Source organism: Schistocerca serialis, chromosome 9 (assembly GCF_023864345.2).
Source record: "Schistocerca serialis cubense isolate TAMUIC-IGC-003099 chromosome 9, iqSchSeri2.2, whole genome shotgun sequence".
NCBI lineage: Eukaryota > Metazoa > Arthropoda > Insecta > Orthoptera > Acrididae > Schistocerca > Schistocerca serialis.
In genome coordinates, this window is record NC_064646.1 from 30720116 (window position 1) to 30746711 (window position 26596).

The 26596-nt window shown below is 38.0% G+C and overlaps 2 protein-coding genes across 3 annotated transcripts in view; one reads left to right on the forward strand and one right to left on the reverse strand.

Moving 5' to 3' along the window:
• Window positions 1-2803, reverse strand: part of LOC126418499 (ankyrin repeat domain-containing protein 27-like) — a 100816-nt gene extending 98013 nt beyond the window's left edge. For both annotated transcript variants that reach the window (XM_050085286.1, XM_050085285.1), the window contains exons 1-3: window positions 2597-2803; window positions 2380-2485; window positions 2264-2300 (exon numbers count right to left, since the gene is read on the reverse strand). In XM_050085286.1, coding sequence (XP_049941243.1) covers window positions 2264-2300; window positions 2380-2485; window positions 2597-2656 — 203 coding nt within the window. In that variant the 5' untranslated portion in view covers window positions 2657-2803. The remainder of the gene's footprint in view (window positions 1-2263; window positions 2301-2379; window positions 2486-2596) is intronic.
• A 56-nt stretch (window positions 2804-2859) lies between these two features.
• LOC126418500 (IST1 homolog) overlaps window positions 2860-26596 on the forward strand; it is a 34697-nt gene continuing 10960 nt past the window's right edge. The window contains exons 1-4 of the mRNA XM_050085288.1: window positions 2860-3275; window positions 15050-15182; window positions 15267-15410; window positions 15524-15694. Coding sequence (XP_049941245.1) covers window positions 3007-3275; window positions 15050-15182; window positions 15267-15410; window positions 15524-15694 — 717 coding nt within the window. The 5' untranslated portion in view covers window positions 2860-3006. The remainder of the gene's footprint in view (window positions 3276-15049; window positions 15183-15266; window positions 15411-15523; window positions 15695-26596) is intronic.

Sequence of the window (26596 nt, forward strand, 5' to 3'; positions counted from 1 at the left end):
TAAGACACTTCAATTTCAATATCAAAAGGGTTCTTTCACAGAACATACTATGTATTTCTAATCACAAACCACATTAAACAAAATTTAAATGAGAAAATATCATCAACTAATATTTTATGTGCCCTATTACAAGCATTTTGCCAAATGGTATTTTCTGTGACTTTTCAAAAGCATTTGATTGTATAGTTCACATGTTTTACAAGAGCAGCTACAATATTATGGTATTAAAAAAATGCAATTAACTCTTTTTTTATTTATTTATTTATTAACTCTTTTTTTTATCAATATAATAGAAGGAAACATTCCACGTGGGAAAAATTATATATAAAAACAAAGATGAGGTGACTTACCGAACGAAAGCGCTGGCAAGTCGATAGACACACAAACAAACACAAACATACACACAAAATCCAAGCTTTCGCAACAAACTGTTGCCTCATCAGGAAAGAGGGAAGGAGAGGGGAAGACGAAAGGAAGTGGGTTTTAAGGGAGAGGGTAAGGAGTCATTCCAATCCCGGGAGCGGAAAGACTTACCTTAGGGGGAAAAAAGGACAGGTATACACTCGCACATATCCATCCACACATACAGACACAAGCAGACATTGACACATACAGACACAAGCAGACATATTTCAATGTCTGCTTGTGTCTGTATGTGTGGATGGATATGTGCGTGTGTGCGAGTGTATACCTGTCCTTTTTTCCCCCTAAGGTAAGTCTTTCCGCTCCCGGGATTGGAATGACTCCTTACCCTCTCCCTTAAAACCCACTTCCTTTCGTCTTCCCCTCTCCTTCCCTCTTTCCTGATGAGGCAACAGTTTGTTGTGAAAGCTTGAATTTTGTGTGTATGTTTGTGTTTGTTTGTGTGTCTATCGACCTGCCAGCGCTTTCGTTCGGTAAGTCACCTCATCTTTGTTTTTAACTCTTTTTTTTATATATATATAACTAAAACTTAGGGAGTGAATACAATGAAACAGTATCTTCAAAATGGGGAACAATCACTACATGTGTAGTACAGGGATCGTGTTGGGTCTGTTTTCGTTCTTGTTATACAAATGATCCTCCATTCCATATTCAAAATGCAGAAATTTTTCTCTTAACTGATTGTTAGCCCTGCCTTTTAACTGGAATCTACCATATTCCCATGAACAAAAAAACTGTCCCAGTAGCTGAAAGAAAGCAGATGTCACACTCATCTGGCCCAAGACGCTGGAGGTCATGTGTGCATGAGGCGTGCTTGTGTACGAATGGTGGGTCTCTCTCTACTGATGAAGGCTGTGGCCAAAAGCTTTATGTAAGTGTGTTTTAATTGTGTCTGTCTGCAACATAACATATCTTCTTTACGGTAAGTAGCAATTTGTCTTTTCCTACATTGTTGATGTTCCATCTACAAGAAGGGTGGTAGAAGTGTCAATAAAACTATTGTCAGGTATCCTTGAGATATATTTATTGTTGGAGCCTATGACATATTCTGAGCTAAAATGTAACCATGTATCTCAAATATAATGATCTCCTCCATGACAACTGGCATGGATACTGGGAACCTCAATCTTATGAAAGCTTACTCAGTTTTTTCACAAGGCATTGAGAGAGATACAGTATTCCTTGACTTCTGAAAAGCATCTAACTCAGTAAATCTACACTTGCTTTTGAAAGTATTACTTGTACAGGGTATCAAGTAAAACTTGTAACCAAACTGAGGATTTTTTGGTAAGGAGTATAAAACATGTTATCTTGGGTGGAGAGTCATTGGTAGACATAAAACTAACTTCAGGTGTACCTCTGGGAAGTGCGTTGGGGCGAAGAGGAATATTCAGATAAGACAGCACTCAAAACATAGGTTGCCAGAACGCAGTATCACTACCAATAGAATGATCCATAATAGATACATACTGGTACATTAAGCAAAACAGTGCTGGTAACTCACAAAAAGGATGTGTTCTCTAATATGTATAAATGTTACTGAAATTATTTATATCCTGAGTACAATGGAAATTGTCTACAGATGGATTAATGAATACATAAGCAGACATACTAATGCTGAAAACCCATTACTACTGAACAAAAATTACCGTGACAAAGTTAAAAGAATAAAAACTAAAATTGTACTCTTTCTAAAAGGCCTACACAGTAATATTACTAACAGTCAGCAAAATGTAAGTCACGCCTCTTTTCTTTCACTCAGTGCCTCAAATGTGAGACAATTTCAAAAAGCAGTCGTCATGTGTGTAACTTATCGCAACAGACTGGTTTTGGCACTTACCTAGCTGTGCGAGAAACTGGTTGAAGAATGTGCATATCTGCAACAGAGATGTGAGTTTTATGAAAATCGAAAAAAAAATCTTGTTACCATAATCGGGCTGCTAAAACGTTGCTTACCGACAAATTCATCTGTGATTTCAACTCCCCTTAGGGCAGCAGAGCAGGGAATACATATCATACAACATTTGCTAATTGCTGGCTCATACTTCTTCCTATACTTCGTCTAATAACAGAAGAAATTGTGATACAGTAGTCAACAGTCAGTAAAAAACTGAAAAATACGAACTGCATTGTTTATGAAGCCAAAAACGATTATACACTACGTAGAACAGACCTGAAGAAGATGGTAAAAAACATTATATTCTATCTCATCTGGCGACATTTTCTGGTTCATAAATCCCTTTCGATGAAAATCATGACGACTTCAAACTCCGCTTATCACTGCAGCATCACTCACTACATACTCTTTCTTTCCGTTACCCTGTCAACAACTTCTTACCACCTTGAAACAGCTGCTGTATGGACATGTCACTGCAGCCAACAAAATATCATTGAGTCACGTGAGCTTTGAGATTGTGTACTATTTGCGCATTGCGATGGTGTAGCATAAGCAGCTAAAACGTCACGGTTGTGAGTCACAGTTTTCATTTTATGCGAGTGACAGGTGTGGATGGTTGACGAGACGAAGGAAACTTATATTTGTTTTATGTATATGTGTTAATTGCTACATAATAATTAAGAAAAATGTTTTCGAGTGGTCCCAATTACACAAAACTGAAAACACACCTGCGATTAGCTATCAACAGATTAAAACTGTTGGAAAAGAAGAAAACTGAATTAGCGCAAAAAGCAAGAAAAGAAATAGCCGATTACCTAGCTACAGGGAAAATAGAACGTGCCAAAATAAGAGTAGAACACATAATTCGCGAAGATTACATGGTAGAGGCAATGGAGGTTGTAGAAATGTATTGTGATTTACTTTTGGCGAGATATGGCTTAATACAGCAGATGAAGTAAGTAAAACAAAATTTAGCACTTGAATGTACTCTGTATCATAAAATTTAAGGTTCTATACAGCATTAGTTTTAACTCACTACTGGAAGGACGTGTGACGTAGCAGAAATGTTATAGAGTTTATGACCTTAAGTATTTTAGCTCACTCATTTCCGCTTTCGCGCTAAATACTATCTCGCATCCTGTCAACAGACTTTTATTTTCAATTGCATTTATATCTAGTAGATTTTTGCCGTAACATTTATGAAACGTCAGTACTGTTTTGCACAGGAAATCTCATCTTCCGTTGCTTGCCCAAGACGTTTATTACTGTTAACTCATGAAACAGCACATACATCAACATTTGCTCAAACTGGCCTGCATCAGATGGGATCCTCAAGATGAACAGCAGCCAACAGTCCAAATTTTCCTTAACATAAGCTGGATGAGATAAAAACAGGAATAACAACACTTTGCTGTCCACATGAATTCACACTCATCTTCATATTTTACCATTTCACTTTTGCACCATGTATTCACTAATCTACAATATCTTACACTCTGACAGCCCTACTTCCCAGTTTAAGGCAGATATTGTCTTTGTGCTTTTGTTTTGTTGTAACTGTAATTAGGTTGCCTCATATCTGCTGACACACACATTGTTTTCACTGAAATAGTCACAAGCCTCCCTCACACTTGCTGAGGCACCTGTTTACAGTTTGTCAACTGAATCATGTTTTACCATGGGTGAACTGTCATACACACTGTCACCCACTGTTTATGCCATTTCTTTTACACAGGTCCACATAACAGAAACAAGAGGTCACAGAACTGATTCCTGAGGTAAATCAAACTTTACTAGCTGGAAATTAGAGCATACATGTATAACATTGCCACTTATTTTATACTTTACTTCTATGCTGTTTCTCTTTGTTACTGATTTATGTTAACAACAGGACATTTTCTGGGAAGAAGACATTTTAATGCACTATAACATGAAAAATATACTATGCTAACTTCCACTTAACAAACGTTTGTTATGTCGATGTTCTTAGATGATGTTGGGAAAAGAAATCTTCCTCTCTTGATGTCTTGATACACATCGATTCTCCATACAGTATCATTGTACAGAACGTCTTTTATATAAGAAGCCTGAGAAAAATGGAACATTGTCATTTTTGCTTTATTATAATTCCTGTCCTTGATCACAATGTTTATTTGTAATAAAATTATTATTTTAGGTTGGTAACAACTATCTTCAGACCTAGAAAATACAGAGCATTAAAAAAAAATGTTGACTACTTTGAGAGGTGGTAGTACTCATTGAAGCATAAATATGGATCCAGGAATGCATACTTTTTGCGGTAAACAAAAATGCACCTCTTTGCCCTCTGACAAAAAGGAATGATGTGTCGTTTGAAGAATACCTTGTTGTTGTTATACCTGCTGGCATGCATTGAAGACGAGAGCGTTTAGTGTCGGCACATCGTTGATTTGCGTGACATAGACCAATTCCTTCAAACGTCCCCATAACCAAAAGTCAAGGGATTGCGGTCTGGGGAACGAGCAGTGCAAGGTTTACCCCCACCATCCAAAAGACCCATAACTCTAGAAATTTCTGCATCAGATGTTTGTGCACATTGTGACGAAAGTGCGCAGGTGTGCCATCATACATGAACCACACTTGTATTCGTTGCAGCAATGCCACAGCCCCCAGCAAGGTAGGCAATATATTAATGAGAAGGTCAAGATAATGTACCCATTAAACCTTTGTGATAGCATGCATGGCCCTATTAATCGATCGCCTGCCCATACGTTGATTGCGAATCGGTGTTGATGCCCTCTTTCCTGGATTCCTTGTGGATTTACATCTTTCCATACATGTTGGTTATTTTAATTCATAACACCATCTCTTGTTAACCCTGCCCCATAAGTTGTTAAAATCTTGGATGTGAACAGTAGATCTGTGGCACACTTTTGCAACAGGCATTGACAGAACTGCAGTCTGCCATGATGATTCTGTGGCTGAAGGTCCAGAACACAATGTAGATGATGTGGGACAGCAATTTTTCATTAAGTACTCCCCAGATAAGAGAGTGAGATGCTCCTTCTGGTGCTGGTGCTGCTGCTGCTGCTGCTGATGATGATGATGATCTCAGCACACTGGTCTCAGGGGTTTTTCCACTGAACGTAGTACATGCTCCTCCATGCCAGGCATCCGGACTGTATGGGACCATGCACTGTCAGTCTTCCAAGGTGCAAGGGCACCTGCATCCCTCAGACAGTGGGTAAGTCTGCCAAACGGCTTATCAGAGGCTACTCTGCACTGTGGATATTTTTCAGCATAGAGGGCACAGGCTCGGAGGCTATGTCCATTTGCTAAATCGTTGCAGAATATCATATCTGTCACTTCACTTGCCAAGTACTAAGCTTCCGTTGCTAACGAGGGGTGGAAGAGAGAAAATGTCAACATACTACATCATTTGTATGTACAAACAGCACGATAACAGTAAATCCACATTTGAAAGAAGGTAAAACACCATGAGATGTACCCAGGGTTGACAGTGCTGCACAATAAGGCACACAAACACAATGAAAACTAACGTAGCCTACAACACAACTTGAACCACACAACTCACTGCAGACCACCTAATGATAGGTAGAGTGCTGTGAGTAAGACATCATATTACCCTGCCGACACATTTGATGAAGTGCCAGAGCAATGATTGTTCTAATACCCATAACCAAGGATTGCGCAGCTCTTCCTATAAACAGGTGTTTATCTCAGAAAGTACGTGTTTCTGGACCCATGTTTACTGGACTTATTGTTCGTGTTTTGATGAGTATTACCATCTCTGAAAGTATTCAACACTTTTCTTTGAACACCCTGTGGCATAAGCACTGCTACTGCCACCCTCATCTGTAGGAGTCTCAACTTTTTCTGTAATGCTTGCCTTCTCATCAGTCATTATTTCAATATGTTGGACATTAGTGGATGACTCGTGCTCTTAGATACTGGTGTGAGTGGCAGAAGTTGTGGCAACACTGAGGTCAGAATTGGCTGGAGAAAGGCACATACCTGTTGAACAGTCAGTTTTCTGCCTCTGAACCACTAGATACAGCTATGGCAAGCTTTCCAGGTAGGACACCTGTCCATAACTTTTCTGACTTGATTGTTGAACTTTCGTTGGGACTTTCTGTAGTAGTTTCTAAGGATCTAATGGTCTTATACCACATGTTCTAAAGCCAGAGGTGATATTACTTGGCATATTTCCAACTTTCTCCAGTGCTTCCTTCCATTTTCTTGGAAAATGAACAATTGGCAGGCAGGCCATGCACAGTTTTCTCCAATTCATTAAAACAGCCCTGGGTCTGAATACAGCAACATTCAGGGGCGGAGTAAGATGCGTAGAATTCAAAGGCAGTGTTATAAAAACAATCTCGTAATCTTGATACAGCCTTATCACTTCCTGAGAGAAATGGCTGAGAAAATTGTCTCCCATAACAGCTTTTCTTCTATCAAACCTTCTTAACTATGGTGAACATTTGTTCACAAACCATTCTTCAAATAATGGCTTGTCAAATCTACCAGATTTGCTTACTGCATGGTCTGAACCCTCAACATCACGAAGTTGGGTGGAGACTTGTGTCCCCCACTCTTATTGACAGCAAAAAGTGGGAGAATTTCTCCATTTTCGAATACAATAAACATTACACTGGTTACCAGTTTGATGGGATTACATTACATTAGATTAGATTCCATTTTCATTCCATGGACCCAAAAATGAGACTATTCTCGTGAGTGTGGTACATGTCAGTAAGTATAATATGAAACATCTGAATATATAATACTCACTATCCTGATCATTTGTCAGGAGATCGTCAAAATAGGTGAATACATTACAATAAACTGGAACTGATAATATTTACAGAATTAATACACTGGCAGAATGAAACATAGTTATGCATTTTTAATAAATTTATTAAACACAAAATACCTAATCTTGACTGTTGTGACCATGTGCTATCAAAATTGAAATCTAACAAACATTTTTATTTAAGATGGTCTAACAGTTCTTGTTAAGATATTCATCTATAGAGTAGAAGTAGTTGCCTATGAAAAATTCTTTCAAACTCTGCTTAAACTGTGCTCTACCTGAAATCAAGTTTTTAATGGTTACTGGCAATTTATTGAAAATGTGTGTTCCTGAATATTTGACCCCTTTTTGGACCAAGGTAAATGATTTTAGGTCTTGATGTAGATTGTTCTTATTCCTAGTATTGATAGTGTGTGTTGAGGTATTAGTTGGAAATAGAGATATGTTACTTGCAACAAATTTCATTGAGGAATAAATATATTGAGAAGCAATGGTTAGAATACAAAGTTCCCTGAACAGGTTTCTACAAGTTGTTCTTCAATTTACCCCACAAATGGTTCTTAGTACAAGCTTTTGCTTGCTAAAAACTTTTGCTCAGTTTGATGAGTGACCCCAGAACATGATCCCGTATGACATAATAGAATGAAAATAAGCAAAGTATGCAAGTTTTTTATATTTATATCTCCTGCACCTGACATCATTCTCATTGCAAATACAGACTCATTTAGACACTTCAGCAATCCTGTGGTGTGCTCTTCCCAACTTAATTTATTATTGAGGTGTAATTCCAGAAATTTAACAGTGTCAACCTCTTCTATCTGCACGTCATCATATGTTATACACAACAATGGAAGGAAATCTCTTGCAGGTTCTGAACTGCATATAGTGGGTCTTTTCAAAGCTTAATAACAGTGAATTAGAGTTAAGCCATTTATTAATGTCAGTGAAAGTTTGATTAGCAGCCATTTCTAAATCTGGACCTGACTTTCTACTTATTGCAATGTTTGCGTCATCTGCAAACAAAACAAACTTAGCATCTGGCATTGTAACATGCGAGAGGTCATTACTGTACACAAGAAAAAGCAAACAACCCAAAATGGAACCTTGAGGAACACTACATGTAATTAATTTCCAGTCAGATGAAGACTGACTGCTTACAGCACTGATATTTTGCAACGACACCCTTTGTTTCTTGTTAGTCGTCCTGTTGTACTCTCATTCTGGATGTTGACATGCTCTTGTTTCATTGACCCTGGAAGACCCAAGATCATCTGTGAAATTTGTCTCATTGTTATTTAGTGATCTCTCTGAACAAATGTCTTTCAGATTAGCTACAACATTTTTATCAACACCAGCCCTTGAGTCTTAACATTTTTGGATAAACAGAATCTGAGATTAGGATTTTGATACTTGAACTTGTTCAAATGACGTACATACAAATCAAGAAAAGTTTTTACCTTATCCCTAGAATCACCACTTTCAATGGGAAATAACGCATTGCACAGATAAAACTCCCTTCTACAATTAATTTTTTATATTCCTCATTTAAAACTTGGTGGCCTCCATGTTTCCTGTCTGCTGCCAGTAGCTGAGTGGTCAGCGTGACAGTATGTCAATCCTAAGGGCCCAGGTTCGATTCCCTGCTGTGTCAGAGATTTTCTCCGCTCAGTGACTGGGTGTCGTATTGTCCTAATCATCATCGTTTCATCCTCATCAACGTGCAAGTCACTGAAGTGGCGTCAAATTGAAATACTTGCACCCAGCAAACGGTCTACCTGATGGGAGGCCCTAGTCACATGACGTTCACATTTATTCCATGTTTCCTATTAAATTTTTCATTTACCCTATTTCCCAGTGTTGGTTTTGGAACACTATTTTCCTCACCATTTTTCTTAAGCTTTTGCCACTTCTCCTATACTCTGCAATAGCCTTTTTCATTGCATCTTCATCATATTTAAATAAATGAATAAATTAACAGCAAACACATCACAAAAATTTGAGTTCAACACAACCTCAGTGTCAGGTCTGAGATTGTTGGTTACTTTCAGAATTGTGTTAACGTTCTTCAAAGCTGTGGAGGAGGTTTGTGAAGGTATCACATAGTTTTCCTTCTCCTATTTGAAAAAAATAAAAAAATAAAAAATAAAAAAATCTGTGAATTACTTAGCAACAAAATTGACTTAAAATGCAATGTATCTGCCTTATTAAACCATGATGGGGAAACTAAGTGCAGAGATTAACTTCAGAATGAATCAGCAGATGTCAGCAGCAACAGAATAGCAAAGGTAATACAATGTCCCACATGTCCTGCTTTACCCCACTCTCAGGCAATGAGATAAGTGAAACTACTCCATGGACAGTCAAAAACAGTTCAAAAGTGTTTATTGAAGCAATAGCAATGCAAATAAAGTTGCAGGTAGGAAAGTGTTTCATGTTATTTCTGTAACAGTCACCCAGTACACAAATACACGTAAACAGTTAAAGAGGAACTATAAATGCTTCCAGAAAACCTGTAAATCCATCCCCTTATATAATTATTATGGGGGCTCTAATAATAATAATAATAATAATCATCATCATCATCTCGGCCTTTTCCCATGTCATGTGGGGGTCGGCGTTGCTTTGCTGGCTCCTTCTCTTCCATAAATGCCTATCCAGTGCTTCTTCACTGAGCCATGCTTTCTTCTGTAGGTCTCCTGCTACCTCGTCTTTCCATCTCAGTTTCGGTCAGTTGGGGGGCTCTAATATTGATACATTAAAAGGTAATTGTCTCACAGAAGTTTGTGTGATGTGGTCACTACATACAATCTCATGTTAGATTCATATAGCCTGACAAGATGTTTTCAGACCTGACAAACATTGATAGATTATTTAATTAATAACAGTCCTCAGTGCAGACAAACAGTGCAAGTAATAAATGCTGTAATCTCAGGTCATTATTGACAAGTGATTGAAATATCAGGACTCATTGTTTGCCATGAAAAAATAATAATAATAATACTGTTATAATTTAGGCACCTGAAGCTGGAAAATTTGAGTAGACTACAGATGTTACTAAAGGGAGAAGACTGGAGGGAAATTCACTAATTAAATAACATAGAGGGGAGATATTACAACATTAAGGAACGGTCTAGAAACAGCATCTGAAAATTGCATGATAAACATTCCAGTATTAAAAACGATTTTGATATGTTACCTAAATTTGGTACACAGCATTGTCTAGCTCAATTGCACCAAATGTAAACTGGCCAGTGACTTTATTTTTACTGCAACATTTTCAAAATATGTGCTGTGTTTTATTTAATTTCAAAACATCACAATAATAGTGGGAAATAGAAAAAAGAAAACCAGTTTATTGTGAAGCTGTGATATCAGACCATAAGCTTCCTCAAAATTGAAGGAGAAAGACTGCATAGCGGAGAACATGTGAGGGATCTCGAGACAGCGGTTTTTAATGTTTTACATGAAAAGTGAGAGTTTTGCTGAGAAACTAATTACAGAGGAGGATAGCATTGCTTCATCTACATAAAACAGGTTTTTTAGGTACATCGGATGACTTGGAACTTTCCTTTCCATGTATTGTACTATGCAGTAGTGTGGAGCAACCAGCACTCTTATGTTGTGCATGGCTATACAAAAGAGAATCATATTGCTATTGTATCACTCTTTTCCCACTGTGAACCAGTTCAGTCACTCCATATATGTTTCTATGTGCTACACTAATGTGGATTGCTTCTGCATTGTATCACGAGTCGCACCACGTATTGTATCACCTCAGTGAGAACTACACCTAATTTTGTACTTCCCTACATCAATGAGAATAGGAAAGCTTCTGATAGGAAAGATGGCAATAATATAATTTTGGAGAAAGACAGGAAAGAATGTAGATATCCAAATGATATTAGCACATTTTTAATCAACATTAGTTTGAAGGAGTGGAAAAACTCATAAAACATTCTAATAGATCCCTAAAAGCAAGAAATTTGAGTGCTTCCTATTCCATGTAATGTAGTTTTCTGCTGTCAGCAAATGAATCTAAGCTTGCAAAACTAATACATACTCTGAAAATCAAAAACAGGGAAGGACTTGCTGGAATACCTGCTTCTGTAGTAAAGTACTGTGCTTATTGTCTCTTAAGAACTCTGACAGATTTGATAAGCTAAACCAGGGGGAATGAGATATTTCTTAAATGTTCGGAAAAAAGTGAAATTGGTTCCATTTATAAGGTGGTGATGAAAAAATCTTACAAACTATAGGTCAATTGCCATCACATCTGTCTCATCTAAAATTATGGAAACTGTCTTGAAAGATAGAATATTACATTTTGTAGAGAAGAATGACATACTCACAGAAGCACAGCATAGTTTTAGAAAATGTTTGGCGCATGAACAAAATAAATGTAATGACATTCATCTACATCCATCCTCCGCATGTTTAGGAGGAGAGACAGACATTGAACACAGTTAAATATGTAACAAAAAATAAATTAAAAGCCTTAATAAATTACGTAAATGGGCAGCCTGTTGCCACATTTTCCTCTGCTGAGAGAAGGTACAATAATTGTAAAACTGACTCTTTCCATATCACAAGGCTGAATCACAACTACGATTCAAGGAATGTGCAAATAACTAACTAATTAGTCACTGTGAAGTGTGTAGCAGAGGGTAACGTTCCCATTGGTCCATATACTTCATTAGGGTTTCTTCCTGTTACATTCGTGTACACAGTGTGTCTAGAATGACTGCTTAAATGCCTATTTACTTATTGTAATTAGTCTGCTTGTTTTCACTGTCCACAGAGAATACATAAGCAAGCATATCATATTCCTATATTTCCCAGTTATTACTCACGGGATACTTATCATTCACCATCAAGTGTGTGTGTGTGTGTGTGTGTGTGTGTGTGTGTGTGTGTTCAGGTGTTTCCGGTATTTCTGTGATCCTATGACTCTTCAGCTTCAGCCACTAAATCACTAGTGCTGACACCACTCACCTGGGTGTCACACACTTCCACCATTACTGACTTGTCATCACAATTAGCCACAAAAATCTTCTGCTCAGCGTACATTAAAATACCAATACCAAAGTAATCACTATCAACACTTACATCTTCCACAGAATGTTCAGAGTTACAAAATTTTACTAAAACACATTCTTCACATTCATAAGGAGCCATAGTATGTTTCTTACCACTATACATACGTTTAATTATAACATCTTGAAATTTATTTTCAAAATTAGTTACTTTAACAGGGTAGTCATATACAGTCTCATCATCACACTCCTCTTAATCTGAATTTGTTATTGCTTGGTCATGAAAATTATTTACTTCCTCCACCTGATAGGCACCACATGAAGATATTAACACTTTTCCTGTTTCTGGTTACTATGGTTTCTGTTCTTACTGTTGTTATAAATATTGTGTTTCCTTCTGTCACCATTCTGCCTATTTTGCTGGTTGTGTTGAGATGATCCCCCATTACAATTGTTGTTTCTGTTGTAATATGAGTTATTAACCTTGTCGTCTTCCTCAAAAGCTTTGTCAAGTTTATCAATGTGTTAAAAAAAAATCTCTAATGAATCATCAGGACCACAAACAAAGCGCCAATGAGCTCTCATTGGTAGACGTCTTTTCAAGGTGTCAATAAGAATAAGATCATCAAAGCGTTTTTCCAGGTGAGCGGGCTTACATAACTGTAAGGGCCATTAGAATCTTGTTTGGGTTCAAGCCTAGAGACTCTTGTAAACCCCTGTTTAAGAAATCTGGTATTCCTCCATTACCATGTGTATACATTATGGAAACCTTTTTGTTCTTTAAATTAAATGTAATAGGCAAGGACCGGAGACTGCAAAACAACTGTGATATACATGAGCACTTTACCAGACAAAACAGAAACTTACATATGACTCAAATCAGCACAGCACTGTGCCAAAAAGGTACTTTTCACATAGGAGTTAAGCTTTATAACAAACTTCCTGAAAACATAAAAGCTATCACTGAGGTCAATACATTTGGAAAATCTCTAAAGTAATATTTACAGCATCACTGCTTTTACTCCATTGAAGAATATTTAAATTTATGAAATGTGTTATATAAATACTTACGTGTAAAGTGTATTATTGTAACCTTAAATATGTAGGCCTTGAAATGACTTTCAGCCTGTATATTTATAACTTGACTTGTCCAATGTCTTATGCATAAGCTGCTATGTAGACAACAGGACCAATAAATAATACAATACAATACAATACCTACTACCATTTGAAAATGCTGTTCTGATGCCTGCCTGTTTACTTTCATATCGGAATTTATTCAAGACCATCTGTTTGAATTCATTAAATGTTATGTTTGGCCTTACGTTTTGATTAGCCTATGTCAGTGTTTCACCATCAAGGAAACATTTGGCTAGTTTAATTTTCACAGAATCAGGCAAGTTTGAAGGAAAACTACCTTTACATTGCCGTAGGTAGTCCAATCCAAGTGTATTTTAAAATACCCAGGAGAGTATTTAAGAGAGAGATTGTTACAAAATGGTCAAAATTTCCGTCAATTTGCGAATATGACATATTTGTTGGATGTGAGGTCTGCCAGTTATGCAAAACACATTTTTTCTCAGTACCCAAACATGTTTCAGCACTACTGTGCCATCATCAGTGGGTTTTCGCTTTTATTTATTCTGCAATGTGAACATTTTTGTTAAATGATTATAAAATTATATGAGCCATGGGGCAAACGTGGTGGCAACGGATCCATTCTAAGATGCTGTGCCAGGATTTCATGACATGATCCAACTGAAATGTTACATTTTACTGCAATCTGTCAACAGTCCGTTTTCAATTTTCATGCACAATTTTGTTGACATTACTCACATGAGTGTCATCAGAAGAAATCAAAGGGCATCCTGTATGAGGGTCATCTTTAACTTCCATGCAGCCATTTTTAAACTGTGTGAACCAATCGCAAAACTGAGTGTGGCTTAAGCACTCATTGCTGTAGGCTTCCTGCATCATTTATTGTCTCTGTGTAAAGGTTTTTTCAATTTCTACACAAAATTTAATGTAGATGCCTTGCTCCTCTAACTCTGTCATTTCGAAATTTGCAAACTGTGTGACATAAAGTTCTAATCAATACAACACTGAAAATAACCAACAGATATACAACAACCGCAACTCACTCCAACACACCATTAGCTCAAAATTATGAATGTTTCAGAATTTTTTTGAACACACCTCATACACCTTGCTTTCTGCTCTTATTAACACTTCCATTACATTCTGTCAGTAATCTCTGTTTTGCTTATTACCCTGTCTTTCAACGATAAGCATTCATTCTGTGCAGCACCTAACAATCCGCAATCCATCTTTTCTACTTGTCCCATCCTGCAAGTGTCCTTTGACCCAGTGGTTTAGCCGACTTTTTTGTAACTCGCATCTCTCCCCGTTTCTTAAACCTTGCCAGTCGTTTTCCTTCCTCTTCAACACTTCTGCCAGAATAAGGAGCCACTTACTCTGAAAGCTTGCATGTTTCCTTAACTTTTTGTGCGTTTACTCGTGCCGTCACTTCGTCACTTGCTGAGTAGATTTTTTTATCTAATTGTGTTAAATATTTTCAAGGATTGATTATTTTTGTTGATAGGTTTCTGTTCTGTGAATGTAACTTTCAGTTTTTTTAAGTTTTATATTTATTTTAGTGCTTGTTTCTACTGTTTGACTTGCAGAAATAAGTTATTAAACAATTTAACTGTCACTATCATTCCATACACGTCAACATATTGTATTTGTCATTAACATTTTCTGTTTGTTTTACACAAAGAAATTGTGCACGCGCACACACACACACACACACACACACACACACACACACACACACACACACACACAGACTTTTACTAATGGCCATCATTTTGATTCTTGTAGGACACTAGATGAAGGCCTTTCAGAAGCAATATCAAGCTTGTTATGGGTTGCTCCAAGAATGCAGACTGATATCAGCGAACTGAAAGTCATTTCTGAACAGTTAAGTGCAAAATATGGAAGACAATATGCTGATGTAAGTTTCACAATATCAAATTTATACTCAAGAAAGTGGATAGTCAAATATTTGTGATGTAAACAACCTTTTTTATGTAACCAGGCTTGCCGAGAAGAAGCAGTTAGCACAATTTCAGAAAAGCTGAAGCACAAGATGAGTGTTCAGTCACCACCGAAACTCCTTGTTGAGAAGTATTTAATTGAAATAGCAAAGAATTATGACATTGAATACCAACCAGATCCACAGGTGAGTATAGCCTTTGTAAAAAATAAAATAAAATAAAAATAAAAGATCGTGAAGTAAGTGCTCTGCAGACCAGTATTTTGAGTAATTAGAGAAATTTGCTGCTTTCTTGACAGGTCATGGAGGAAGATTTAAGACCAGTTGGTGTTGATGCACTGCTTATTGATATTGATCCAGATAAAAATAATTTAGGGGGTCCATCTGTACCACCACAACCTGCAGGATTTGTAGGATTTCCTCAGCCTCCATTGCCTCCACCATCTAACATGAAGCCTTTCAGTTATCCGGTATGTTTTGTGATAGAATAATACAGTAAATTAACCATAATATCTTGTATTCAGTAATAAGTATTTGACTCTGATACAATTTTTCGTGTAATTTGCATACAAAATGTTTAATTTATTAGCTGCTGGAAAGTAATTTTATACTATGTATCAATAACGAATAATCACATAAGTGTTTATATTTTCAACTTACATAGATTATAATTAAAATATAAAGAAAAACACCATTAGAAGACCATTTCTCACTCAGTTATCAATTATGTCAGGGGTCTGTTGTCGTTATACAGCTGCCTGGCTAACACACTGTCTGAGGAAAAAAGTGAAGCATCCAGAAGGCATGGAAGAAACAAACTAAAACCGTACAGATTGAGAGGGTATGTTTGGTTATTACGGTGATTAGAAAATAGTCAATTTATAAAGAACTTGACAGTACGAGCCCACTTTACAGCCCCTTTAGCCTGGATGCATGCATGGATTTCGTTGAGGAAGGTGTAATAAGGCCTTTTTATCCTCTCCTGGAGCAGACTGGTCTACAACTGTTGTTGACTGGTCCTTGATATTCTGGATACTGGCACTGGAACAAAGTTGATGTCTGAGATGGTCTCACACGTTCTATTGGAGACACGTTGAATAGGCATGTGGAAATGGAAATGGATTAATAATTGGGAAAACTGATTGGAAAGAATAGTTGAGAAAATTTTGAAGGTAATTTGTGAATCTGTGCACAATCTTGGGTGAACTTTAACTGATATCAATATCAACAGACCTTGAATTTCATTACATTCAAGGTCAATAAACATAATTTGTACTGCTGCTTCCAGTCATGTGCAGTACCAAATAATCACCGCAACCATTGAAATTGTCAATCTGCCTATTAAGTTCTTAAACACCCGAAGTACATCATTATTATTACAAGTAAACCAAGTTCAATACGTGTCTATCAAGTCTGAGTCATTACCTTCACATTAATTCCATTGTGTTTAGTCTGGAATGTGACAATATCAATGCAGGAATGCTCCTCCAGATACAGTGTTAATTATTCTTGTCTGTGCTGAACCTCTTGATGCAGAATCTCAGCGGTGAGTCTATATAACCGTGCAAGTAAATATTCCTTTTCTAATAACCTTTTACAATACTTTTAATGAACAGGTAAAATACACATTTTTAACAATGCTCGTATCGCGGATCAAAGCATACGCCTGTACGGTACCACTTCCTGAAACAAAGGGTGAAGATACAGGAATTACTAAATTGAAGAGCATATTTCTTACTTTGTTTCATACTGGTATTTAACGATGTATCAAAATATTATCCTTGCCGCAAAACAACTCGTTAACTTACTTTTGGCGGTGTTTTTGATGTATAGCTCATTCAGTTTACATATAGCTTATATATAAAAAAAGGAAAGACAAATAATACGATTCAGTACAATGTGAAGATCTTGCTGGCCAGGGAAGTACCTCAACATCACGCAGAAAATTCATAGATCCACATGTCATATGTTGACGAGTGTTCTGTAGAGAAATGGCACCATGGTACTATTGCATGTAATGGGATATGTGAAAACACAGGAAGTCCATGACATACTGTTGTGGCATCACAGTTACTCAGCCACTGCTGTCTGTGACTTGAAGTCATTCCTGATGGCTCCCCAGGCCACTGCCATATTCACTGACGATGGTCATCTGAGATAGTGCAGAAATGTGATTCATTGTTGAACACAGTGAGATGCCATTCACCAGCACTCCTTGCTTCCCAGTCATTGAACCACTCCATCTGCAGCCGTTTGTGTTGTGGTGTTAATGACAGCCTACACGTGTGACCGTATTCGCTAGTCCATCTGCTGATAATCTCCAACCAAGGCTGTGGGATGACAGAATGGTTCAGGGAGGCCATTACTTGTTCTAGGGTGACAGGCATAGCTGTGAAGGGGTTGCATCCTTGTGGTCAGACGTGGACAACCAGAACCTTGATGGCAAGTGTGCCTTCCTCCACATTCCTTTGCAGTTCAATGTCAGGCTACTGATTTGACCAAGTGCCCAATGGTGAGTCACAGTATGGCCCCTTCCAGACTCTTGTCAAGTGCTGATAACACTGTCTTATACAAATACACAGCATCTCTGTGTCCTTCACAATGATTACTAAATGTGTGACACTGTTCATGTCCCTTGTATACTATACAAGCTCTGGTAATAGCATTAAATGCATACAATGCTAATGCACTCAGCCGGCTGTTTACATATCCACCAATTGTGTATGCGCATGTGAAGTTACACTGACATCAGACCGTGTCCTTTGTGTTCTTTACTGTTTCACTTTTCCTTTTTTTTTTTTTTTTTTTTTTTTTTTTTTTTTACGGGCAGTGTGTTAGTGTGACTATACTCTACTTCATCAACAAATAATGATTATCTGCACACATTAACAACTTATTACAATGGATGTTGTTTTGCATTACCTTGTTTGCAGGAATATTCAGTTCTTGAGTCTAGAAAATCTGATTAATAATAAATGTGGCTATTAATTTTCTTTTAAATATGCGAAGATGTATAATTTCGTACTTTGCCTGCCAGCAGCTTGTTAAGATATTTGTACCACATAAAGAACTCCATAATGATTCTTAAACATTGATTCAGAGTCTGTGTAACACTTAATCTCTTTGATTGTGGGTGTATCAATTACAATTTATTCAAACTGATTAACTGCAAATAACACTTAAGGAACAAATATAACAAAGTGGGTGTAACAATTTCAAGATCTTGAAGAAAACTCTCTAAGGTATGTATTTGTCTATTTGTAACAAAATTCTTGTCAAACATTGCAAAATCCTGGTTGGAATTCGTAAGTGTTGAAATTATTATTGATCATTTACCTGAAGAAATTCTTTGTTTTAGTTGCATTGTGTAGAAGTTAACTCTGTAAGGCACCAGGGGAGTGAAAGTTTGCAAAATAAATTAGCATCTTGTCTACAACAAAATTAGAGATACTAATAAATGCAAAACACATGAAACTGAGCTTCAGAGTAAATATTTCCTGTATTGACTCTATTATAGTATGTTGTCAAGCTGAAAATAGGAACAAACTGCCTACTGGCTTCTGTCTCGGGTTCTTCGGCCGATGTTCATCTAATGATTTTTCTGACGTTTCGCCAGCACGAGTGGCTGGCATTGTCAAAGCTTCACCCTCCATTGCCGGTGGTGAACTGGCAATGGAGGGTGAAGCTTTGACAATGCCAGCCACTCGTGCTGGCGAAACGTCAGAAAAATCATTAGATGAACGTCGGCCGAAGAACCCGAGACAGAAGCCAGTAGGCAGTTTGGCAACAAGTGGCCACGAAAGCCTCAACAATTTTGAAAATAGGAATTTTCACACAGTCCTCTACATGAATATAAAAGAGTCTTTGCTAGATTGACACGTAACCTGCATTAGTTATTTGTGACAAGTTAAAAAGTTAAACCTATGTGCTGGGCTGACTTGTGAACTTGGATCACATCCTTTCACATGCACTGAGTTGCCAACTACACCATGAAGTAAAACCTATGGGACCAATCCAAAATACAGATTTATCGTGGTTTCATCTCTCTTTTTGTTCAAACCAGTTTTAACTGCCATGTAAGAAGGTCACTCCAAAAGAAATACACACTATTTTTCTAAAAATACAGTTTTCATTCTGCATGTGTGAAAGTTTTACAGTGTATAGATACATCCTTCCCGCTTGTTTTCAAACTTAGTTCAACCTGTTCCCATGAGTGGTGCCGTCACAGCATGTCTTCAAGATGGCTGCTATACTTGACATTCGTCAGAAGCAACGTGCTGTCATAGAATTCCTGTGTTGTGAAAACAAGACAGTGGGAAACATCCACAAGAGGTTGAGAAAGGTGTATGGTGATGCTGCTGTCGATCGCAGTACAGTTAGTTGGTGGGCAAGAGGCCTCGTACTGCACACACTCCAGACAGTGTGCAGAGAGTTAATGAATTGGTGACTGCTGATAGATGCATCACAGTGAATGAACTATCACGCTATGTTGGGATGGGACAAGGAAGTGTTTGCAAAATACTGAAAGTGTTGGCGTGAAAAAAGGTTTGTGCCATGTGGGTTCCCAGGATGTTGATGGGCTCACAAAGAAACAAGAAAAACGGTATGCAGCGAACTTTTGGAACAGTACAAGAATGGTGGAGATGAATTTCTTGGAAGAACTGTGACAGGTGATGAAACATGGCTCCATCATTTTTCACCAGAGACGAAGGGGCAATCAGTGGAGTGGCATCATGCAAATTCACCCAAGGAAAAAAATTCAAAACCACACCTTCTGCTGGAAAAGTTATGGCTACGGTGTTTTTCGATTCTGAAGGACTCTTGCTTGTGGACATCATGCCAAGTGGAACCACCATAAATTCTGATGCATATGTGACAACACTGAAGAAACTTCAAGCTCGACTGAGTCGTGTTCGACCACATCGGCAAAAGCGGGATGTTTTGCTGTTGCACGACAATGCATGGGCACATGTCAGTCAAAAAACCATGGAAGCGATCACAAAACTCAGATGGACAACAGTGAAACACCCACCTTACAGTCCTGACCTGGCTCCATGTGACTATCTTCTTTTTGGAAAACTGGAAGACTCTCTTTGTGGAACAAGGTTTGAAGATGATGACTCCCGTGTGCACACTGCCAAACAGTGGCTCCAACAGTTTGGTCCAGAATTTTACCGTGCGGGTATACAGGCGCTGGTTCCAAGATGGTGTAAGGCAGATGAGAGGGATGGAAATTATGTGGAGAAATGAAAATATTGTTCCTAAAGGATGTATCTACACACTGTAAAACTTTCAAACATGTAGAATAAAAGATGGATTGTTTTAAAAAAATAGTGTGCATTACTTTTGGAGTGACCCTTGTATAATAATTGTGTATATAATGTGCATACAGTGAGATAATTAATTTTCAGCAGATAAACTGTGTGTATTAGATTCAATTTACAGAATACTAAAGAAGGCTGCAAGAAATATTTCCTGACTACATGGCAATATTTACTTTAAGCCCTTAATAATAAAAGGAAGAAAAATATAGTAACAACTTGTATCTTTTAACACCAGTATTGTAAGCAAAATCAGCAGCACATCAAAGTTTGCTATAAGAAGAAAAAGAATATAACTTAAGAGTAAAAGTCTCTGAAGCTGTCAGTGACATGTTGTTGACTATATTTCAACCAATTACCTTTATTAAAATGTTAAAAAAATTGCTTAGATTTAGGAATGTCAGTCCACTTAACATTGCTCATTGAACTGCCAGAAACAAGTAGTAAAATCTCAAACAAGAATAATTTTGGAAAAATTCACCTCAATTAAGAAAATTTGTTCATTTTTAGTAATAAGTTGGACAAATTCTTAGGTAGCTTTCTAGATATGTTTAATGAAACCTTTCTGCCTAAAATCACATGAAAAAAGGATAAAAAGTTTGATTAAATGGATCACTCAAGGCATGAGAGTTTCTAGCATCAGGTAAAGCCAGTTATACAATGAATTCAAATGTATTAATAAAAAGGATTCCATTTAGTATGTCTTATGTTACAAAAATGCATTTAAAGATGCTACATAGAGTGGCAAGTATTAGATTAATTTTAAGACATAAAAAAGATGGATAGTATTGTGGACTGTTGTGAAATCAAAATTAGGCATTAGTTTTATGGTTATAATAGAGGGAAACATTCCACGTAGGAAATATATATCTAAAAACAAAGATGATGTGACTTACCAAATGAAAGTGCTGGCAGGTCGACAGACACACAAACAAACACAAACATACACACAAAATTCAAGCTTTCGCAACAAACTGTTGCCTCATCAGGAAAGAGGGAAGGAGAGGGAAAGACGAAAGGATGTGGGTTTTAAGGGAGAGGGTAAGGAGTCATTCCAATCCCGGGAGCGGAAAGACTTACCTTAGGGGGAAAAAAGGACGGGTATACACTCGCGCACACACACACACATATCCATCCACATGAGGCAACAGTTTGTTGCGAAAGCTTGAATTTTGTGTGTATGTTTGTGTTTGTTTGTGTGTCTGTCGACCTGCCAGCACTTTCATTTGGTAAGTCACATCATCTTTGTTTTTAGGCATTAGTTTCATAGATTAAACTTGAACTGAAATTATTGTAAACCCAGCTGAAATATCAGAATGCTTTGGTGAATTATTTGTAAATGTAGTTAAGGCTGATGCTGATGTAGCATGTTAAAGTAATGTAATGTAATTAAAGTAAATCACTTTGGACTTGACAAAGTCTCTCAGACGAAGGAAGTTCAAATTAGATATGTTGAAAATGCTATATTATCACTAAACACAAACTTTTAGTAGGTATGGAATGCTTCCAAAAGTAATTAAATCTCTATGTAACTTAGTGGAACTCTTCTTAACTCCAATAACCAACAAATCATCAAACAATTTAAGTTTGCAGAAGTAAAACCTTTATTTGTGAAGGACAGAAAGAAAGATGTATGTTCTATGTCTGCTTCTTTAACAATATGAATTTTATCATCCACAGATTATTTACAAGAAAATATCAGAACTCTTCACCAATACAATACTCTGAAGTTTGTTGACTAACACTCACATTAGTACAGCAGAACACTGGCTGTAGGTTCGACTGGAAAGCACTTCATTGTGAACCATGTTCTCTTTCCATGCACCCATATTCTGTCAGTTCATCATTGAAAACACAGTTGTCAGTTTAACGGTAAGCAAAGAAAGTATCACATTAGGTAGGAAGCAAATCAATGTGCTAGCCAAACATCGACTATTGATAACAACAATGTCCACACTGCACCTAGTGACCACACCAGATGTACGCGTGGTTATATTGATTGATCTGTCAGTAAGTCTGGCAGTATTAAAAGTATGTGGGGAACTACATCTCCATTAATGACACTTTCACTCTGCAGCGGAGTGTGCGCTGATGTGAAACTTCCTGGCAGTTTAAAACTGTGTGTCAGACCGAGACTTGAACTCGAGACCTTTGCCTTTCGTGGGCAATTGCTCTACCAACTGAGCTACCCAAGCACGACTCATGACCTGTCCTCACAGATTCAATTCTGCCAGTACCTCGTCTCCTACCTTCCAAACTTCACAGAAGCTCCTCTGTGAACCTTGCAGAGCTAGCACTCCTGGAAGAAAGGATACTGCAGAGACAAGGCTTAGCCACAGCCTGGGGGATGTTTTCAGAATGAAATTTTCATTCTGCAGTGGAGAGTGCACTGTTATGAAACATCCTGGTAGATTAAAACTCTGTGCCAGACTGAGACTCAAACTCAGGACCTTTGCCTTTCACGGGCAAGGCTATATCTGGTATAGCACTTGCCTGCGAAAGGTAAAGGTCCTGAGTTCGAGTCTTGGTCTAGCACATAGTTTTAATCTGCCAGGAAGTGTCATACTTCTGTCCTGATTGAAGGTAGTGGAACAGAAAGTATTCCTGACAACTCAATTCTTTAGTACCTTAAATAACGTAAAAACTTGGTTTTAGTTCAGTGGGATGAAACTGAAAAAAATGTGTGTATAATGGGCAGTGAAATTGTGTTGTAGGAAGCTCAAATTGTATATATTGGACACTGAAGCTTCAGAAAAGAATTGCTTGGTATGTTTTAAATGTTAACTGTTTTGGGTAAGTTTAACTGTGACTTAAAAATACCAACTGAAAATACAAATTACTGAAACCAGCTCACAGTTACTGTTCTTTCCACTTTATTTCGGAGGATTAGGCTATATTTCGATCATCGAATACCTTTACTTTAGTTACTAATTTGTCTCTACAGCGTTTTGTGTGCATTGCAATAATTTCTGGCCACAGGAGGGAAAAAAACATATTTTAGTACAAGTCTTGATCATTTTGCTGCTGTTTGCTGTCAAACTAGTACATAATGTGAGTCTGAGAAACAATATTGATTTATTGTTGAACCAAGGAAAATACTGCAGCAAAAGACATTACAGTTTTTTTTTCCCCACAATGCCTGGAACCAATATTTTTCCCTTTACTGATTTGATACCAACAATAGAAAAAGAAAACTTTTTCAGTACTTCTAGTTCCTTCTTAAATTTTCTGACAATATTGTCCACTTTTCATTCAGTTCACTGTAATTTATTCCCGTATACATAATTTAGATGCTACAGGACTCAGCTAAACATAGGAAATAGAAACATCTAGACATTTTTAATTTATTCAAAAAATTGTCGTCATCGTCATCTTCAGTCCAAAGAGTGGTTTGATGTAGTTCTCCACACTAGTCTATTTTGTGCAAGCCTTTTCATCTCTGCATAACTGCTGCAGCCTACATCAGTTTAAACCTGTTTACTGTATTCATCCCTTGGTCTCCCTCTGTAATTTTTAGCCCTTATGCTTTCTTCCATTATAGAAATAATAATCCCTTGATGCCTCAGGATGTGCCCTATCACCCACACCTTCAAGTTATGCTCAAAAAAATTCCCCAATTCAATTCAGTATCTTCTCTTACATTATTCAATCTACCCACCTAAACATTAGCATTCTTCTATAGCACCACATTTAAAAAAGCTTCAGTTCTCTTTATGTCTGAATTTCTTATTGTCCCCATTTCACTTCCATACAAGGCTACACATCAGACAAATACTTTCACAAAAGAATTCCCAACACTTAAATTGATAACAGATATTAACACATTTCTCTTTTTCAGAAAAGCTTTTCTTGCTACTGCTAGTCTGTATTTTGTGTCCCCTCTGTTGTGGCCACCGTGAATTACACACATCAAAAAAGTTTTGCTTCACCTCGGTTCCAAGAGTTCCGGAAGCTGTACAGAAAATTGGAATAGAGATCAACATAAACATCATTTCCACCCTTTTTATTGCTCATGAAAACCACACATTGTACGTTGTACCACCATACAGCGAGACCTTCAGAGGTGGTGGTCCAGATTGCTGTACACACCAGTACCTCTAATACCCAGTAGCATGTTCTCTTGCATTGATGCATGCCTGTATTCGGTGTGGCATACTATCCACAGGTTCATCAAGGCACTGTCGGTCCAGATTGTCCCACTCCTCAACAGTGATTCAGCGTAGATCCCTCAGAGTGGCTGGTGAGTCATGTTGTCCATAAACAGCCCTTTTCAATCTATCCCAGGCATGTTTGATAGGGTTCATGTCTGAAGAACATGCTGGCCACTCTAGTCGAGCGATGTCATTATCCTGAAGGAAGTCATTGAGAAGACATGCGTGATGGGGGGACGAATTGTCGTTCATGAAGACGAATGCCTCGCCAATATGCTGCCGATATGGTTGCACTGTCAGTCAGAGGATGGCATTCATGTGTCGTACAGCCATTATGGTGCAGTCCATGACCACCAGCGGTGTACGTCGGCCCCATATAATGCCACCCAAAAACAGCAGGGAACCTCCACCTTGCTTTACTCGTTGGACAGTGTGTCTAAGGCATTCAGCCTGACTGGGTTGCCTCTAAATACGTCTCTGATGATTGTCTGGTTGAAGGCATATGCAACACTCATCAGTGAAGAGAACGTGATGGCAGTCCTGAGCGGTCCATTCGGCATGTTGTTGGGCCGATCTGTACCGTGCTGTATAGTGTTGTGGTTGCAAAGCTGAACCTCGCTATGGACGTCAGGAGTGAAGTTGCGCATGTTTGGCGACTGCGGACTTGGTGGGTTGGAGAAGGCGAGTATGCCGTTGGTGTTCCACAGTGCGTTCCTGCACAGTTCGTGGTGTTTGCCCTATATATGATTTGCCGCATTCACACGGAATTTTGTAAACACCTGATTTATGCAGGCCCAGATCATCTTTAACGGATCCCACCAGTGATGAAATTTTGGAAGGAGGGCGAAAGATGACTCTCACTTGGAGCTCAAACTTTTGGAGCTCAATTATCAATGAATCTGTGGAAATAAGTTTGTCTGACAACGAGACTCTCATCAATCAAGATAGCGGTTACCAGCTAAACTCTGCTTGGAATCCTGTTATAGAGAAACCCGATACGCCAATCTTTCACCGTGGAGGGCGCGTATGGTGCAGCGCATGGAGATGTGATGAACGTGTACGCTGAGTAGCACATGCGCAATGTCACGTCAGTATGGCTTTAAATAGCAGAGCTCATTGCATACTCGCCAGTACTACTACAGTGGCACTCACCTGAAGATGGCCAGAAGACTCTGCGCCGAAATACCGTGGCAGGACATTACTGATATCTGGCAGTTCTCCCGTGTTTTTATGGAACATCGCTTTGGTTTACTCCGAGACACCTGGACACTTCCCTTGTTGAGAGCCCCTCCTGGCACAAAATAACAATGCGGACATGATTGAACCGCGGTATTGAGCGTCTAGGCATGGTTGAACTACAGACAACATGAGCTGTGTACCTCCTTCCTGGTGGAATGACTCGAACTGATCGGCTGTCGACCCCCTCCGTCTAATAGGCATTGCTCATGCTTGGTTGTTTACTTCTTTGGGAGGGTTTAGTGACATATCTGAACAGTCAAAGAGATTGTGTCTGTGATACAATATCCACAGTCAACATCTATGTTCAGGAGTTCTGAGTACCAGGGTGATGGAAAACTTTTTTTGATGTGTGTATTTTGTTGCCCAAATAGCAAAACTCATATTTACTACTTTTAGTGTCTCATTTCCTAATCTAATTCTCCTAGCATCACCTGATTTAATTCAACTACATTCTTTTACCCTTTTTTATGCAGTCTCTTTTCAAGACATTATCAGTTCCTTCTTAAAGTTTTTGTCTTCCTGAACTCTTAACTGCCTTTTCAAATTTCTCATTTGTTTCCTTGAGAGCTTGCTCAGTGTATAAATTGAATAACATTGGGGATTGGGTACAACCTACAACCCTTTCTCACTTCCTTCTTAACCCCTTTCGTGCCATTTGACG